Source organism: Antechinus flavipes, chromosome 1 (genome assembly GCF_016432865.1).
Source record: "Antechinus flavipes isolate AdamAnt ecotype Samford, QLD, Australia chromosome 1, AdamAnt_v2, whole genome shotgun sequence".
NCBI lineage: Eukaryota > Metazoa > Chordata > Mammalia > Dasyuromorphia > Dasyuridae > Antechinus > Antechinus flavipes.
The window spans coordinates 207,952,794-207,972,648 of record NC_067398.1 but is presented as its reverse complement, the minus strand read 5'-3'; the positions used below and the strand labels follow the sequence as shown (position 1 = coordinate 207,972,648).

General features: G+C 33.9%; 1 protein-coding gene across 1 annotated transcript in view; it reads left to right on the top strand.

Annotated features, from left to right (window-relative positions):
* Positions 1 to 19,855, top strand: part of FOCAD (focadhesin) — a 349,882-nt gene that overhangs the window by 280,568 nt on the left and 49,459 nt on the right. Inside the window, exons 23-27 of the mRNA XM_051995374.1 lie at positions 1,847 to 1,891; positions 5,300 to 5,408; positions 6,670 to 6,786; positions 10,416 to 10,654; positions 16,760 to 16,849. Of these exons, the coding sequence (XP_051851334.1) occupies positions 1,847 to 1,891; positions 5,300 to 5,408; positions 6,670 to 6,786; positions 10,416 to 10,654; positions 16,760 to 16,849 (600 nt within the window). The remainder of the gene's footprint in view (positions 1 to 1,846; positions 1,892 to 5,299; positions 5,409 to 6,669; positions 6,787 to 10,415; positions 10,655 to 16,759; positions 16,850 to 19,855) is intronic.

Genomic DNA, 19,855 nt, shown 5'->3' with positions numbered 1-19,855 from the left:
AAGTATACCACATCAAGACTTTTATTTCTTTGGCAGATCTAGAAGAACTCTACTGAGTAACTTGGGACTTTTCTCTTTCTGGGCTGTATCAGCATTGGAATATAAAAGACAATTGAAATTGTTACCTACATTGGGCGAAAGAGCTGATCAAAGTCATGCAGGAAAAAAAAAAGTTCTCTTAAATCTTAGCAACTTTATTTGTAACCAGGTTAACTTTTAGTTAAGGGTACATATAGAAGTTAATTTTGATTATGTGATTTTCACATTTACTAAAAATTTGTAGATTAAAAAAAATAGAATGTTTAGGTATAGTTTTGGTTTTGAAGTGTGGTGCTAAGATAGAATATCTCTGTTTATAGTAATGCACTTATTCCATATTTCCTCATCAATATTAAATGTATTGCTAATTTTGCCAAGTTTTCCCTTAACAGTTGACATTGATACAATGCTTTAAATTTTCCAGAGTGTTTTATATATTTTTCATTTGTACATAACAATCCATTAAGGCAGATATCACAGTATTCTCGTTCTTGTTTTACTGGTGAAGAAATTGATGTTGAGTCTAAATGACTTGCTTATGATAATATAGCTAATTAATATTGGAGACAGCATTTAAGCACATGTCTTCTTTCCAAAAAGCCTAATATCTGTCCACAACATGACTGTTTTTAGAATATGAAATGTAAGAAATAAGGAAGAATAAATAAAATGCTTATTATTTTTAGCAGAACTTCTCAAAAACCTCTTTAGTTTCTAAAATTCTTTGAGAAAGACTGATGACTTAATGGCGGGTCGGGGGAGACTTTACTATATACCTTTCAAAATATCCCCATACTTTATCCCCTTACCTTCTTGAGGTAGCTTAAATGTATCTTTCTAATAGTATGGAGAAGGCAATAAATTATACATCATTTAATTTTAAAATATAAAAGCTTTTACTCTGCATTTATTTTTAGTTCAAGGCAAAGGCATTTATTAATCACCTCTTATGTTCTAGGAACCAGGGATGCAGATATGAAAAATGATAACATCCTACTCTTTCAAGAGAGTATCTTCTAGCCAAGCCTTTAAATTAGAAATAAAATTCATATTGAATGAAATGACTTTTTTTTATCCTGATCTTTATTTCCATCATACAGTATTGTCGTATGACTTAAAGTTCTGTCTCTCAGAAATTTGGCCTAAGATATGGGTATCATTTTGGTTAGATTAGTAATTACATTTTAATATAATAATGTGACTATTCTTTCATATTTCTGTCTTGGGGACATTTGACGATATAAGAATATTCCATTCTGATCTTGTTTCACACGAGAAACTGTATAAATGCAGATCTGTAGTGTACTAAAAAGTGATTACTCAAATGTTTTAAAAGATGTGAGCACTTCAGTAGCCCTTTTTCCAGTTAATTCAGATGATTATAGCACATGATAACTAAGCCAGTTATTTTCTGAAGTATAATAAATGCTGCATCAATTTTATATTATCTATTTTATTTTTGGGTGCCAGATTTTATTATATTTATTACTTTGGAAAGCTCTCTGTAAATGCAGGATAATCCTGTTTAAACAAACTGTTTTGGACTTTCATTTCCCACCACACATTAGAAAAGTCAGGATGGAGCTTTTTGAAGATAACTCTTGGTATAATGAAGACAAAGACAGATATTGAAAATGAAACCCTTCTTAACTGACATCACCATAACCATCTCATTGTATACTAAATACATTAGTAGTTTTAAGAATCAAAGAAAAGACCAGATATTTCTTATTGGTTGAAGAGCAAGAGAAGAAGTAAATTTTTAACAGTAGTATGAGGTATAATAACTGTTTTCTTTTTATTGCAGGGTTAGAGACATGCTGACTGACCAGATCATCAAGTCAGCTTCAAAGTAAGACTTATTTATCAATTAGAGATTGTAAAAGGATTATCTTATGTTTATTACCCTCTTTTGTCCTTATTTCTTATTTATGTTGTTCATTTGTCTGCATCTAATTTCTCTTGCAAGTAGGCAATTTTAAAACTCTGTCAATATATTTATTTTTTAAAAATTTCAATCAAATGAATTCTTCCCATGCACTTGTGACATAAAGATAATGAAAATTGGGATTTTGTGATAGGAGTATATCAGATAATTAAAGAAACCTTGAATGTTTAACACAGTACTTCTCAAATCTTTTTGGTCATAGGATCTTTTTACCTTCTTAAAAATTATTAAGAGCTTTTGTTTTTATTGGTTTTGTGTGTGTGTGTGTGTGTGTGTGTGTGTGTGTGTGTGTGTGTGTGTGTATAATTATTTACCACATTAGAGATAAAGATGGTGGTGGTGGTGGAAGTGATTTGACTTGGTAGATATCATTGAAAAGGTCTAAAGAACTTCATGGGTCCCCAGACCATGCTTTGAGAACTATTGATTTAACAAACTTACATGATCAATAGGAGAATAAAAAAGTGAGCTTAATTAATACAATACATGTCTATACTTTTGTCTACACATGGGCCCACGAGTCAGTGCAAAAATGCCTTCATGTAGGACTAGAATAAGAGCAAAACAATCCAGGCATTTAATTAAGTGGGCACATCTAGAAGGAACTTGTTGTGTCCTGCTTTCTAAAACCCCCCACACTGGAGTGATTAAAATATACCTTCTTAGTGGAGACGTGATGAGGCGGGACTCCTGAGGATGGTGGGAAAATAGAGTCCGTTTATTTTAAGGGCTTTCCCCTTTTTATAATGTAACAAAAACAACACTGCCCATGTGGGACCACATAAACAACTTGCTATTGTATATAGTTTGCCACCTGCTATCACTCTGCTTCAATCTCCACACAGGTTGTCACCGCCCCCTGACTTCTCAGGAGGTGTGAGAACACCAAAGGGAGAAGGGGAGCTGAACCAGACATTGTCAGCAGGTTCCCTCTGGGCTGAAGGGTCTTATATCTCACCCAGGCTTTTCCCACTGACTGTGACCCTCTACAGGAACTGACTTCATGCCTGCTCTTAGCACCACTCCAGATCTGTTCTGTATACTTTCTTACCTGTATCCATTTGCAAATAAGGATTTGCAGAGTATGAGGAAACTTACAGCCCCTTGTAAAGGAGAGGAGATGGAAAAAATATTTATCTGCTAATATGGGTATAGATCAAGGGAACCAAATGTGTTTCTTATTGACTAGGTATAATTGAAGAAGATTGACATATTGACTGAGTATTAATGTACAAATTACTAATTAATGTCATCTATTTTTCACATAGTCATAGACTTTTTCATTTGAGGTTTAAAACCACAGATTATCTTTCTATCACAAAATCATTTTTAATGTGCTGTGACTCTTCTCTAACTTATTATACACTATCTTTTACAAGAAGATAGTACTTTTTACATTAGATGCAGAAAATCACTGGCTTTAAAGCTATTTTGTGGTAGTTATTTACTGCATGTTTATTTTGTATATGAGAAGCAAAACTCAAAAAATTGTTTATCCTTTAACAATTTATCAAACTTTACTTCACAACAACATTAGCAATATGATCCTAAGGCCAAAGGAATAGTCTCAGTTTGAGGGAAAGGCTGCAATAAAAGTTAAAAACTTTTTTGAATTCTTCATTTTTATTGTTTCTTATGAAAAAATAATATTTTTATTTCATCAGTGTAACACATTTTTATTCAGCTTTTCCCTTGACTACTATAAAAGGACAATGGGATACTAGCAAGAATAACATAATAATTATATTTTTCTTCAAATACAGAAATGATGCTTTTGAGTCATTTGGTTGCTTGATTTGTCATGTTGTTAGTTTTTTATTATTCTATTCATGGTTGATAACCTGATCCCTATTGTTAGCAAAGTATAATAGGGAATGTGCATGTTGCAAGGATCCTCAGTAAATCCAGATTTACTTTTAGTGAAGCTAACTGAACCAAAGGGGAATCATTTTGACATTTTTGCCCTCATTGGCAACATGTTTTTGTCAGTTAAGTATTGCTGTGGAAAATTAGGTTTAAAAGATCCAACTTTTAAGATCTCTACTATATTTCCTGTACTGTGGTTTTGCTTCATCATCAAAAGAAAAATTGGAAACTTACTTGAAAAATCTCCCCTTCACTCTTTTGGTATGGCCAGTCATCACAGAACTAGGCCAGAGATCTCTAGAATCACATTTTAATTTTTAAAGTATTTATGACTGAGCTATGTGTATCATTGACCATATTGGAGTGGTTCTGGCAAATAGCTGACTTCTTGAAGTATTTCTTGTCTGAAGAAGACTGGCTTTGTTGCAGGGCTGCATAGCAGTATAGGGTGGCACAATTGAGCCTTCTGTCTGTAGGTTAGGCCTAAAGTTTCATTTCATTCTAGAGCGCAAGCTAAAGAGTAATTATAAAACTGGTTATGTCCCCCAGTTATTAACTGATTTTTACTCTTAGAAGGGCCTCAAACTAGACTATTAATTTTTTGATTTAGGGGAAATGCTTTTATGTGAATGTTTTCTAGATCATATAGGACCTCTCCTGAAAACAATTATTTCAAGGCCAAGAATATCTCAGAAGTATTAAAGATCATTCATTGTATACATTTATTCTATGTGTTAATTATGGACTTCTAAGAAAGGTGCTTTTTCAAGACCTGGATATTTTACAAAAAACCATTTTTCTATGACATTAAGTTCACAGATCAAGTCTAAGACTTCATGGCTAATTTAAAAAAATTATCATTTGAATGACATGAGACACAGTCTTGATTTATACAACTTATCCAAAGTTCCCAATTTGTGAGCTATGTTGGCAGTAAAGAAAGAGGACCATAATTATTGGGAAAAATCTCAAGTTGCAAGTGAGTTTTAGTGCCTGAAGTGGCCCAATAGTTCAACACTCCAGTGCACTAATAAAAGGTAGAGATTATCTTGTTCTGACTAGCTCTCTGCTGGTAAACATTAGCTTAGTCAGATTAAAAGAATCAATACAACAAAATAAGTGTTAGCTAGAAAATGAGCATTTTTAAATCTTTGAATTTTTCTCAGTGGAAAAAAATCACAAAAAGCATATAGAATTGTGTTGAAAAGCATAGGAAAAAAATCATAACCTTCATGCATGATAAAGAAAAGGGCAAAGGAAGAAAAGAGAAGGAAAGTAAAAAATAGGCAGTGAGAAGAAAATAATTGTATTCACTGTGATATATGAGTCCTTTTATATTTAAAAGGACTTCCTTGATTTCTTTACCCTATTCTTATGTCCTCAGGAGCATCTTCTCTGATTCTTAATGTCTTAGAATCATCATTATCATCTTCTTGTCATCAACAGGGAAAGCCCAGTGGTTAAAGGGAATGCACTCCTGGCATTAACCAGTCTTGCTGCTGTTGTATCTAAACATGAAAACAGTCTATCCTCAGAAACTGATGGGGCACCAGAGGTGAGTTAAAGGGACACTGAAAACATTTTCTTTTTTTCTGACTGTATTTTGAAAGTTAAATAATCAGTATTTATAGTAATTTAAATACAGTAAACTTAAATATTCAGTATTTATAATAAATACTCAGTAAACAGTGGCTGGTATGTTCGAAGTATGGTCCTGAGGACTAGAAATAAAAATAGGAAAAGGGGAGCTAGTCCCTGTCCTCAAGGAGCTTGCTATCTAATGGGAGAAGATAATACATAAATAGAAACTGAAAAGTAGGGGGAGAGGAAAAGGCTGTCATGTTGGGGGGTGGAAAAGTTGGAAAACTCTAAAATGAGCTCAACCAGGTGGAAAATGAGGAGCAGTCTTTGTGAATCTGACTGGCTTTGCTAATGAACTCTGAAATTTCATGACTTAAATTCTGTGACCTCATTATCCAAGCCCTGTCTCTGGCATTTGCAAATTTCTTATATGTTTTTATTAAGTCAAGATTTAGCTGAAATAAGAATTCCTTTTACATAATCTAAAAAAATTGAAGAACTCATGTGAAGGGAGAAGTCTCAGTCCCACTATTAGCTGAGATAACTCATTTCATTTTTTGAGTAGTTTTCTTTTATATCAAGATTAAATTTGACTTTGATGCCTCCTTCTCCTCCTGGTTGTTATTTCTCTCTCACTTTTGAGAATATTGTGTTTATATTTTTTCATTGTTTTCACTCTGTGAATGAGCTTCTCCTAGTAGAATATGATCTTCTCAAGGTCAAAAGCCATTTTGTTTTCGATTTTGTATCATCGGCACCTACCACAGCACCTTTCAAAAAGGAGGTTCTTAATAACTTTAATATTTCTTGAATTGAATCCACACATCTCTTCATCACATTTTTTGGAACTCAGAGGTTACTCCATATATAACTATTCATAGTCTCTCTCCCCCACAAAACAGATGTTCTGTTTCATGAAAAGCAAACCATCTTCCTGTTGGGAACTGGTGAGGGCACATAGTAACCAATGATTCACTTCATTTTCTTCTTCTTACCCTTAGACTCTCATCATAGGTTTAATCTTTATGTGTTAAACTTAAAATTCTGCTGGGTCTGTAATTTGCTTCTAGAATTTATAAAAGTTAATAATTATAAAAATGTAATATAATTAAAATATAAAATATAATAAATAAAATAATGAAAATTATAATTATAAAAGTTTAATAATTGTGTCTCTTTTTCTTTCCCATTCTTATTTTGATTTCTCTTTTTTCTCTTTCTTGTTTTGTCTCTAGATAGAACCTGACTTTCTTCCCATGAAACAGTGGATTTCTATGGTGCTCAATACCCTCCTGGTAATTGTGGATAGCCATTACCAACCCAAGGGACAAGTCTTTTCCTGGTTCTATCATGTAGGTATTAAAGCAAGATTGAAGTGGGGTCTTGAGATTGTTACTTAGTTTCTTTGTTACCTATTATCAAGAGTCAAAAAATGAAACATTCTCCATATTACTTTCTCTGCTTTTTCTTTTTCTTTTGCTGAAACCTAAGCATTTATGCAAGCTGGTACTGTGTTACTTTCTGTATAAGATCATTTTAGTCTCAGCTCATCCCCATTTGTTTATTAGAGAATTATCTTAGTCATGGGACAGACAGCTGAGCAAAGAGGATTACAGCTGGTTGAGATAAAAATAAAGAACAGATTCTGAATTGTTGCTAAGATCATGAATTTAACCTGAAATCCTGTTAACTTCTGTGTTCTTTTTATAATTTTTCATATTTCTATTCCTCCTATTTTCAATTGGGCCAAATATGTACTCGTGTAGAAAGTGGAGTCTGGAGTGAGACTTTAAAATTTAAAAGGGCAATTAAATTATTTGTTAGTGGTTGATAAAGTTGGTAGGCTAGTTTTATTCAGAAGGGACATTCCTTCCTAATAACTTGTTTTCTATTACAAATGTTTCCATTAGTGTTTTAATTAATAGAAGCTTATGTGGATTTCTTTGATGTAGCTATCAGGTTCACATTCTTGTAAGGACAGAATATTGTACAAAGTTTTTAATTTATACAAGTTCTGAAAGCTCATATGCTTCTTGAAAACAAATAAAATGTATTCTTATTAACCAATTCCAGCATCCTTTATAAATTTAAAACTGTGCTTTTGCTTTCTTTCTCATTCCTCTACCCCAAGTCATATTTAAAAAGTCACTCTTTTTATCTCTCCTGTCTTGGAGCAAGGCATTTTGAATAATTCACTCTTCATAGTAACTGTGTTAGGTGAGAAACTTCTCTTTCCAAATCTTCACTCCCTCATCTATCTACTCACCCTTCTCCTTTCAAATATGCCCAGATTTTCCCTAGCCTTACAAAGCTTGTCTTAACCCTACCAACCCCTGTATTCTTTTTAATAATTCCTATATTGTGTGTGCTGTATTATATATTTGTTTTCATTTTCCAATAGGAAAAAACTAAAACAGTTTACCAGTTAAACTTTGCCTTATTCTCCTTGCCCCCAAGGCTTTTTCTCCATCTTCTTTAAAAAAAAAATTGTATTTAGCATTCTTTGCCTCTCTTTCCAACTGGATGTTCTCTCCCTATAGATTTCCACAATGCTTTTCTCTTTGTTATCCTTTTACCTGTCATTCAAAAATTAACCCCCAGCACCATATATTCTATAGTGCTCCATCCTGGACTCCAATCTATCTCCTTTCTTTCTGTCTCTGTCTCTCTGTCTTATATCAGTGCCTTTGGGTTTGCTTATCCACTCTAAGCAGATGGCTCCCAGACCTACTTATTTAGCCTTAGTTTTTCTCAAGTCCTGTCCCATGTCAGAAGTTCATGCTGGTATTTCCTCATCTCAAACTCATTACATACAAAACAGAGATCATTATCTTTCTTCCTCACATCTACCTCTCTTTTTAATTTCCCTATTTCTGTTAACTGCATCTTTCACACAATTAACTTTACATATAGATTCACAATCTCCCGAGTCACCTGAATTCCTCACCATCCCTTACCTCTCCTCATGTCTAATCACTTGTCAAGTTTTTTTTATTCTACCTATTCTATTCTTACCTGTTTCTTTCTCTCTACTACATGGCCACTACCCTAATCCAAAATATCCTTTATACATCTTCCAAATAATCATTTCTAGAGGCTGGATCTCTTTAAAAAACAAACAAACAAAACCCTCCAGTATTTCCCTTTTACCTCTAAAATAAAGCACAAGCTACTCAGCTTTCCATTTAAAATCTTTCACAATCTGATTTCCAACCCATCTTTCTAAATTTATTAATGTTACAGTCCCCTTGGCCAAACTGACTTACATACAGTTCTGTACTCATAGCCTTCTATGAATAAACCTTTGTGCTTTTGTACTATCAGACAGCTGTCCATGGTAGCATTCTCTCTTCCCCTTTCTTTGCCATTTAGAATTCTCACCTTTCTTCAAAGTTTAGCTCCTACCTGAGGCCTCCTTTTACCTTCTTTCATAGTCTTCCTTACCCTTTCTGAGCTCCCAATCCATTACCTTGTATTTACTTTGGGTACTGTTTATATTTACTTAATTATACTTGTTGTTTTTCCCCAATAGCATGTCAGTTGCTTGAGATCAAAGAGCATTTGTTTTTTGTCTTTATATTCCTAGAGGCTAGCCTAGTGTTTGGTACTTGGCAGGTGGTTAATTAATACTTATTGATGAAGTTTCATTCCTTATAGTGATGGAGTTTCATCTGTTATAAAACTGCAAGCTTATAAGCTGCATAGCATTGGATAGAAAATATTAGTATTCTCTAATTACAAGTAACTATATTGACTTTAAGCTGAAAACATAGATAATAAAAATCATAGAACATGACAAATGAGCCTATTTTTCTTCCCCCTTGAAATATATTTACAAATTATGTAATTTCATAAACCCTATTATGTTAGATTCCTTGTAGTTGTTCTCATGTTGCTGTTCCATCATTTTATTTACATTATTTTCATTTTTCTCTCCATAATTACATATAACATGTACTATACATAGCTCTAAGTTCCATTTGGAATAGTTAGTTGTTCCTTTGTAACTAGAGGCTTTTCGGATTTTTATTTCTTTTTAATTAAAAGGAATTAAGTCTTTATAGGAAATAAGCCATCTACTTTCTGGGTATCGCTCCCACCAAAATTTTGGGAGATGTGCCAGTAATTCTTCACACTAAACATCAACCCTGCCTGCTATCACTGTGTTCTTTTCTTTTCTTTTTTGTTTTTTATTGATCTGAGTAAATGCCTGACTTGCTAGAATCCCATTTATTGTATGTTTTAGTCTTCTCCAAGTGTAGGTTGCTCAGCTGCAATTCCTCTTTAGCTTTTCCACAAAGACACTTTTAAAATTATAAAATGTAATCCAAGCCATCCTCATATTGGATAACAAGTGAATTCTTACTTTTTAAGGACAGGAAATTTTCTTTTTCTTTTTTTGCCTTTCAGGTTGATTTCATATTAGAAAGTGGATGCTCATTTAATTGGGGAGCAAAACTAACCCCAAATCTCCTCTCAAATAAGTATTAAATAAGATGTTTTAATTTTTTGTAGTTGTAATTAAGAACATAAACAATTCCTCAGAAATATGTTGACACTGTAGAAGCCATGTTAAAGGTTTGTCATGTTGTTTACTCTTTTCCTTGAGGAAAGTGTTTTTTCTACCTAAACTTCAAGATAACTAACTTCTTTTTCCTTCCTTCTTCTCTCCCTGTCTCACTCTCTCCCTTCCTTCCTTCCTTCCTTCCTTCCTTCCTTCCTTCCTTCCTTCCTTGCTTCCTTCCTTCCTTCCTTTCTTCCTTCCTTCCTTTCTTCCTTCCTTCCTTCTTTCCTTCCTTCCTTCCTTCTTTCATCCTCCCTTTTTTCTTCCCTCCCTCCTTTCCTTCCTCCCTTTCTCTCTCCCTCCTTCCTCCTCTTCTTCCCTCCTTCTCTTCCTTTCTTCCTCCCTCTCTCCCTCCCCTCCTCCCTTCTTCCTTTCCTCCCTTCCTTCTTTCCTTCCTTCTTTCATTTTTCACCCTAGAAATCCTACTCTGGTGAAAACACAGCAAGTGCCATTGCTCGTTCCTGTGCTGCTATGGCCTTGTCCCTCCTCGTGCCAGTTTTTATTCTGTCTTGTAAAGAGAAGGTGGAAGAAGTCTTGAGCATACTGACTGCTAGGTTACCTGGGAAACCAAGTGCAGATGAATCTCAAGCTGTTCAAATCCACATGGGCCTTGCTTTGGGAATGTTTATCTCCCGTTTGTGTGAGGAGAAAGTCAGGTATGGTTGATTCAAATGCTGCGCTTCCCCCTCTGTGATGTAGTATTTGTATATATTTTGTTGATTGGGGTGGAGGAGGGAGAACCCATAGTTGGTCTGGCTTTGTGATTCCATCAGAGTAGAGAACATCTGTATTTGGAAACTTCCTTTACTAGTGTCAATCGGCAGTTTACCTAATGCATTGAGAAGTTAATGAGTTGCCCTTTAATCTCACAACTAGTATGTGTCAGAAAATGGCCTTGGCAACTTGTTTTCTGGACCCTAAGGTCAATTTTTGATCAATTTCATGCTGCTTTTTACTCATCCATCCACATAGACATGTTTATGCTGCATGTAATAAAATTAAGTATTCATCTGTTATTTTGCTTTTCTCAAAGTCTCTAACCTTTTAGCAAATAGGAAGCTAATACCTTTTGTCTCCCAATTTTTTGGTTTTACTGTCTCGTATTGAGATATCCTGAAGTATGCAGATATCAAAATAACATTTTAAAATCATTGTATATTTAGACTTAAACGTGGTGGATATCAGTTTAATGATCACAACAGTCTCCGATGTAAGAAAGTCAGTAAAATTTTCATAACCTTTGCATGGCAGCTCTGGTGGTATTCTGAATATCACCCAAAATTCAGAACAAGGAGTACAGTTATTTATTGAGACCACATAGCATAAAGCACTTAATTCAGTTGTACCTCACTTGCAACAGTTTTTTGTGTTACAGTGAGCCACAAAATATTTACATAATAAATTTTTAAAAAATCATTGTTTCCATTTACATTTTTGAAATTTTTAGGTAAAGAGTTTCTGTGCCTTATTTAGCTCAATTGCTCTCTTTTTAATAGTAAGTTCAGCTTTAAATAGAGAGTTACGAGAGACTCAAATTTCAGGTGGAAAATTCCACTAAATGAGAAAATTTTCCTAGGAATAGAGTTTCTGATTTCACATTACTATAATCAGATTTTCAGTTTTTAGACAAACACTAGTGCATATACATCAAGACTATTGGTTCTTAAACTTTTTGATCTCAGGATTCTTTTATTGCCTAAAAATTATTCACCCCAAATGTCTTTTCATTTATGTGAGTTAATTTTTATCAATATTTACAATTCTAAAAATTAGAACTGACAAATTTTTAAACATTTTATTCCTTTAAAACAATGATAAATTTATAAACTTTTAATTTTTTTTTCATAAAAAATGACTATTTTCCAAAAAAAAAAAAAAAAACAAATTATGGGTGGTATTATTTTATGTAGTTTTGCAAAAAAAAAAAAAATTGCTGTCTAGCTTAATAAAAGACAATCAGATTATCATATAATTCTATATTGAATCTGTTGTGATATCTTGTTTTGGTTGGAATATCTGAAGGAAATTCACTCATACAGCTATATAGTTGGAAAGAGATTACTATTTCTTCTAATAGATAGGGAGGTAGTATTTGAGGTAGTATTGTATTCAGGTATTAATATAATTATAATTTTATTATTAGTTTGACTTCATAAAAAGGTTTTGACTATCCAGAAAAAGTTTCAGGGACCATCAGGTTCTATATATATCTTGAAACCTACTAATTTAGGTTACTCAGAGCCTGGTATTATGAATATATGAAAATTTTGATAATTGAGAGAGAAAATTTAGGACACTTTCCTTGAACAAGATTGAGATTAAGGACATCTAATAGAACACAAAATTGATTTATTGGATAAACTTTCAGGCTTCATTTTCCTATGTATTTGAACTAAATATAGATGTTGTTAACTTGGATTTTCCTTTAAAAATAAACAATTAACTTTTTTGTCTTCAATTTATATATATGTTAACAGAAATATTAAGGAACAAACAGGAGTAATTTATTTTAGGGGAAGCATTTCAAATTTTTAAATAATAAATTTGAACTTTTGGAAAAGCTGATTTAGAAAAAAAAAGAAAAGAGCAGAATTGAAAGGTTAAGGCCACCTTTCTGATTGTGGTTGAACTATTGGTAGAAAACTTGGTTTAATTCACTAGGAATTATTTTTTAATTTTACACAAACACCAGGTTAAGTTTTAGAGTATGTGAAGTGTGACTCAGCTACACACAACTGGAATAAATTGTGTTACTTCTTTAACGTGGTTGAGTTCTCCTTAAGGAGTCCATATACACTTAATAGTTGAGTGATAAAATTGTCTTTATATGTGAATTGGGGGATTTTGGTATTCACTATTTATGACAGGAAGCATTTTTTAAGGCTTAAAAGTTTCAAAGAACCAGTGTAACATAAATAATATTGGGAATGGGCTCAGAAAGGACCAGGTTTTAAATCCTTCTCTGATTCTTGTTAAGTAACTGTGGTCAACCTTTGTGTAAGAAGCAACTCTACAGGGCTTATCTTCAGTATTAGCCAGATTGTGACCTGTGTTGCTGGCAGGCCTTACCTTGTTATGACAGATCTTAAAAAGTTCAAAGTGATTTTATTTTGCAACCATGAAATTAATAGCCAGAATCATGTTTTATTTTTATGGTTTCTCCCTTCCTTCCTTCCTTCCTTCCTTCCTTCTTTTCTTTTTCCTTCCTTCCTTCCTTTCTTCCATCTTTCCTTCCTTCCTTCCTTCCTTCTTCCTTCCTTCCTTCCTTCCTTCCTTCCTTCCTTCCTTCCTTCCTTCCTTCCTTCCTTCCTCCTTCCTTCCTTCCTTCCTTCCTTCCTTCCTTCCTCCTTCCCTGCCTCCCTCCCTTTCTTTTTTCTTTCTCCTTCCCTCCCTTGCTCCCTTTCTCTCTCCCTCTTTCTTCTTTCCTCCCATCCTCTTTGTTCCTTCCACCTTTCCTTTCTTCCTTCTTTTATCCCTTCCTCTTTTCCTGTTTCCTCCCTCCCTTCTGTTCCTCTCTCCCCCTCCCTCTCTCATTCCCTCCTCCTTTTCCTCTTTCCCTCTCTCCTTCCTTTTTTCCTTCCCTCCCCTTCCCTCCTTTCTCTGTCTCTCTCTCCTCCCTCTCCATTTCTTTTTCTTTCTTTTCAAACTGGACTTCTAATCTCTCTGATGTAGAGAGCTCTTGGTAAGAAATTTCCTTTACTCTGAAGATCAGGACCTTGTCTTCTAATTATGCTTCTTAGATGGCATTGACACTGCTGAAAAGTTGCATGACTTCTCCAAGGTCATGTGGCTAGAGTGTTCCAGGCAGAACTTCAGTTGAGGTTTCCTTGGGTTCCTGTGAGTCCACTCTGCCATGCTGCCTCTCTATTTGTTGTTTAGGCCTATTAATCCCATCAACTGCTTGTGACCACATTTGGGATTTTCTTCGCAGAGATGCTGGAGTGATTTTCTGTTTCCTTCTCCAGCTCCTTTTGATGAGAATGAGGATACTGAGGCAAGCAAGAGTTAGGGACTTCCCCGGGGTCCCACAGCTTACTAGGAAGTGGCTGAAAACCAGCTTTGAACTCAGGAAAGGGGAGTCTTCCTGACTCCTGGCCCAGCAGTCTATCAGTGTGCCATCTAGCTGCTCCTTTGTTGTTTTAAAAATAGAGTATCTTAAAATTAAAAGTATATTTCCTCTCTGGACAGCCAGTGTTACTCTGATGACTTCTACTTTAAGATGAGATGTTTAGTGACTTATTACTAAATAGGATTGTATTCTTAATTGTTTTATGTATATGACCCTGCTCAGAACTAATGCATTAGACTAGACTTTGGTTTATATGGTATCATCTTCTTCTTTATAAGCTTGTTTCATTTTATATTTTCAGGATATCTTGGAAAAGGTTACCTAGGAGTAGTCTTACAGAGGCATAATAGAAATAGCCAGCATTTTTAATGTTTTAATATTTGCAAGACATCCTATGAGTATTATTTCATTTTATCCTTATCACAACTGAGGAGGGGTGGGTAAGAGTATAAATGCTATAATCATTCCCTGTTTTATAGAGGAGAAAACTGAGACAGATTACATATTGCATAGTCATACAATTGGTAAATATCTAAGGCAGTATTTGAACTGAGATTTTCTGTGCCCCAGGTCCAGTGATCTATCCTGCATCATCTTTGACGTCTCTTTTTTAACGTACTAATGGAATCTGTACAGTATTAGATTCAGTGTTCTTGTGTTTCATTTGTTTAATACTTTCTTCTTTTTCATTGTGAGGTTTTTTTTTTGCATTAGTACTAATATTCTAGTTGGAAATATGATTTTTAATTCCTCTTTTCAAATTTCTGAGACCAAAGTATCTTTTTGTTCTAATACATTTTTTATATTCTTAGTTCATAAAAGATAAATGAAACAATTTGGAGTATATATTTAGCTTTGTAGCAAAATAATCCTATTTTTCTAAAGGCAGAAAACTTTGAAGATTATTGTCTATGCATAATTACTCAGTAATATCAAATGAGCTGCATGAAAGCCAGAGTTGCCTTTTGGGTGAATAGGTTAGTACACAATATTCCTCTCAGGGACAAAAGTCAATTTTATATGAAGATAATTATGTGAAAAGGGCAGTTTCAGCTGTGAATGCTTGAGTTTTGTCTCTCTGAAAGAAGGTTCCTTAAAATGTAAGTACTGTTCTGGAATTTACTTAGAAAAGTACCCAACTTAGATCCTGAAATGTTGCACCAAAACCTCCTGAGGCTATTAGTTGATTGCAAATAGACTTTGCTGTTTGGGCCCCTTGAAAATTCATTTAGGGGAAAAAAAAAAACTTCCAAAAACCCAACAACTTAAGATCATTTAATTCTTAGTTAAGAGTAATGAAAAGTGAAGAAAAACAGTGTGTTGGTCTTTTGCTGAAAAATGAAATACCTTGCCTCAAGCAAATTCACCTGTTTCTTAGTCTGTGAATAAATTATTAAGAATGCAGCCTGGTTGGCTATGTAAGTGATAAATTACACTGAGGTTTGTAGCCAAGCATAAGACTAAAGCTGAAGGAACCCCTTGACAATATAGGTGTTGATGAAAAATCCAAATCCCTGCCTCAAAGAAGGCAGTAAAAAATTAATTTTAGTTTTTTAAGTTACAAGGGATGACTTAATGTTCACCAGTACTGCTCTTGGAATCATATTGTTTAAGTTTCAAGAAATTTAAAATCAGAGAGTTAGGTTATTTCAATTTTCACTTTTCTCTATTTTTCCTTAGGCTTGACTGCCATATTAAAAATTGAAATTGGCTTTAGTAGGTTTTATAGGGAAGGAAAGTCATGGGGTGGCCTTGGAGAACAGCAGTCTAAGAAGGCTGGCACATTTCTAATAGCATTTCATTTACAGGTTATTAATTGGCTCACAGGTTGACTTTTTCTTTGGTCTTTAAATTTCAGTGATTTGAAACTGAATAAACAGTTCCCCTTTCTTCAGTGGAGGAATTGAGCAAAAGCAAGAGCTTAAGGGTTTATTCAACTAAGTTAAAAAAAAAAAAAATCTCAATCAGAAAGACTTTGATTTAAGGCCTGCCTCTGACACACCTTTACTGTGTGACCATGGAGAAGTTTCTCATGAATTGCTCCTAAAAATGAAAAAAATGACAGGCAGGCCCAGCTTGAAAGTAAGAAGAAGGAAGAGAGAGAGAGAGAGAGAGAGAGAGAGAGAGAGAGAGAGAGAGAGAGAGAGAGAGAGAGAGAGAAGAGAGAGAGAGAGAGAGAGAGAGAGAGAGAGAGAGAGAGAGAGAGAGAGAGAGAGAGAGAGAGAGAGAGAGAGACACGAAGGAAAGAAGGAATCATAAGAGCAAATGATGAAGTCATTCATTTCATGGTTGTAAAAATAAAATGATTTTGAAAAATTTAAGATTTATGTTTTCATTAGCATAGGATAACTTCTACCAGCACACAGACTACAACCTGTCTTTTTGTTAGGAACTAAGTCTTAGAGAATTTTCTCTGGCACAGATAAGATAAGTGACTTGCCTATTATCATATAGCTCACAAACCCTGTAAAAGTCATATGGATTAACAGCTCTTATATGTTTTTCTTTTACAAAAAAGGACTAGATTTTATTCTATAGGAAAAATTGTTTTTTATCCCATTTTAGCTCTTTCAAAGGAGTAATGATAGTAAATTGTGGTAATTGAATGATTTTCAATGATTCATTCTCATTCTTTCTCTTTATCTCCCTCCCTCTCCCCTCTTCTCTCTTTTTTTTTGCTACTCCTTCTCAGTGATGTGTCTGGCCAACAGTTGAACCTTCTTCTGATGACATCATTGGATGCTCTGGAAAATTGCTGCTTTGATACCCATCTTGAATACAAGTATGTTATATCTATTATCTCTCCATCACTAATTCAGTGCTAAGGATTTCCAATACTGCTGCAAGTTTTACATATTACAGTAAAACTTTTATAGGTGTCTGTTGTTACTAGGAAATTATAAAGCTTTCCTTTTTATCAATTTTCAGGCTATTATAGCTAACATATGGAATTTACTTGTATAAAAGATTTGTATCTTGAGGGGAAGGAACACAAAAATTTATTTTAACTAAAATTTTTCTATTCATTCTCCCAATTTGGGGACAGAGGGGTATGAAGCCTTTTCACTAAAAAGTACTTCATTTTTATACTTCACTATGACTTCTTGAAAACTGTTCCCTTTAAAATACGTATATAGGATTTGATCTTTTCAAGGTCTGGGCTTTTGAATATGAGAATTTTGCAGAATCCTTCTGTTTGTAAAAATACAAAACTTGTAGAAGGACCAAAATAGGTGCAAATACTAAATGATCACAGGTTTTCAGCAAACTCCTAAAATCACCATTCAGAATTTTTAAAAATTCTAGTCAAGATGGGGTGATAAAAAAATGAAGTTAAATAAGTGGAATTCATTCCCTTTCAGAAGCTTTCAGGGTAGATAACAATGTCATGGACTGACATAATTTAGATCAGACAGATGAAGGACCAATGGACAAATAGATAAACTTAGTATCTCAGTTAAAAGCAAAGCCACTGAGTGCATTGGATGGATTGTAGGAGTTGTTTAGATAGAGTTAAAATTGGAGAAACTGTCATTACTTTTCCAGTTTCATAGTAAAAGATTCAGAAGAATTGGAATTTTAAGGATAGTTTGATTAATGGTAGAAAGTGGAAGCTTTGTATTCTAAGCGGGTAAGATTACTCAAAGTATATTCTTGGGCATGAAAAATGTCTCTAGGGTTTAAGAAATAGAATTTGAGAGCATAAGTTTTAGAGCAAAAAAGACCTTTAATGCAGCATCTCTTTCATTATACCATCCTGGAGACTATTAAGTAAGTACACTTGAACATAATGTAAAGCTGAGGATTTGGATCTTCATTAGGAATGCCTTTTAGGAATTTCTTCATAGAGTCAGATTGATTATCAGGATATTGAGTCTTGTTAGTAAAAGTACTTGGTTTATTGTTATATTTCATATATGACATCTTGTATATTAAATTGCTTGGGCAATATGTACATAGCATTTGACGTTTCCAAGCTTTGCTCATTTTATTTAATCCACAGAGAAGTCCTTATAGTTTCACATTTATGATACATTGCTTTTTAAAATTGAAATTCTCCTCTGCACATGAGAATGTGGGTAACTTAAGCCCTTGACAAACTTGTAGTATATATCTTCTATGGAAATTTGAGTTCAAATTCAACAAATCTTCTTCAATTAGTCAGTAAACAAACATTTATTAAGTGTTTATTATTTACCAGTCACTGTGTTAAGCAATGGAGATGCAAAAAAGGGGAAAAAACAGGCTTTGGGGAGCTCATGTTCCAGTAGGGAAGATTTTTATGCAAACAACTATGCATTTGAAAGATGGAAGAACCTCATACTGAATATTAGTGAATAGATAAAGAGAAATATGATATGATCCTTGACCTCACAGTCTGGTAGGAAAAAGTATTTTCTAGTGAATAAGAGAACATTAGCATACAGCAGAGGCACAAAGAAAGCACTATGTAAGTTCCGAGGCAAGATGATAATTTCCAAATAGTAAAACTTCATGCAGAAAAGGTGGTGTCAAAAATGTTTCCTGATGATTGTTTAAGATTTTAGCAATCTTCAACTTGGCTGGAGCCTAATAAAGGCTGTCTGATGATATCTGAAGCAATCTACATGATCTGAGGCATAGCCAGGAAAAGAGCCACTCAAATCTATGAATTAGGAAGAAAAAGCTATAATTTCTTGTTTATAGCTGGACTTTATACTGCATGAAAAAGGCTTTGTAGTTTTAAAAACTTTAAAACTGCACAAAGATTTTAAAGGGCACCCTTCATAATGCTTTACATTCGTTGCCTCATTTGACCTTCATAATTACTCTCTTAGTTACCTAGTACAAAATATTATTAAGGAGGAATATGCTTTTATATAGATAAGGAAATTTAATCTTAAAGGCTTGGTCAGACTTGGGTCAGAATCACATTATTGTTGACATTCTGGACCTAAACCCAAACCTTCTTATTCAAAATTTCCCACCATATATCATGCTTTAGTATAAGATTTATATAGGATATGGTTGCATCTTTTAAGTCGTAACAATAATAATAACAGGAATAGCTTTTATGTAGCTTTTAAAGTCTGAAAAGAGCTTTTCAAATATTATTTTATCCTCATAGCAACTGTGAGAGGTGGGTGATGATATTTTCATTTTATATATGAGGAAACTCATTAAACATTCATTAATGTCATTAAATATTATATATCTACTGTATGCTGGCATAGTACCTGGCCCAGAGTAAGCACTTAATAAATACTTCTAACACACCCCTAACCCCTTATGAAATTCTGTCAGTAAGTAGTAAAGTAAGATTTTGTTGTTATTCTATTGTTTTAGTCATGAAGTGAAACTTTTTGTGACACCCTGTGGGGTTCTCTTGGCAAAGATAGATTTTACAGATGAGGAGCTGAGACAAACAGGGTTATGTGACTTGGCCAGGTCACATAGCTAATAAAAGTCTGATTCTAGATTTGAACTCAATGAGGTGATTCTTCCTGACTTCTAAGCATGGCACTTTAACTACCCAACCAAATCAAGATTGCAAAATCATGTTATTTGCTGTTTTTCAGATTGAAATCTGAAAGGGTTGCTACCCCTATTAAATATTTCTCCTTTTTTGCTTTGTGCCATTTTTTTTAGTCCCTCCTTTTCTTTGACTTGCAATTGGTAGGTCTCCTTATTCCAGATGTGTGTGGAAGAGATACTTGGAAATTTATCAGAAAAAAAAGTTGCAGAGAATTCATTTATCCAAATCCTGCTCAAAGACCTAGGGGACATCGTAACTTCTCCACAAAATTCT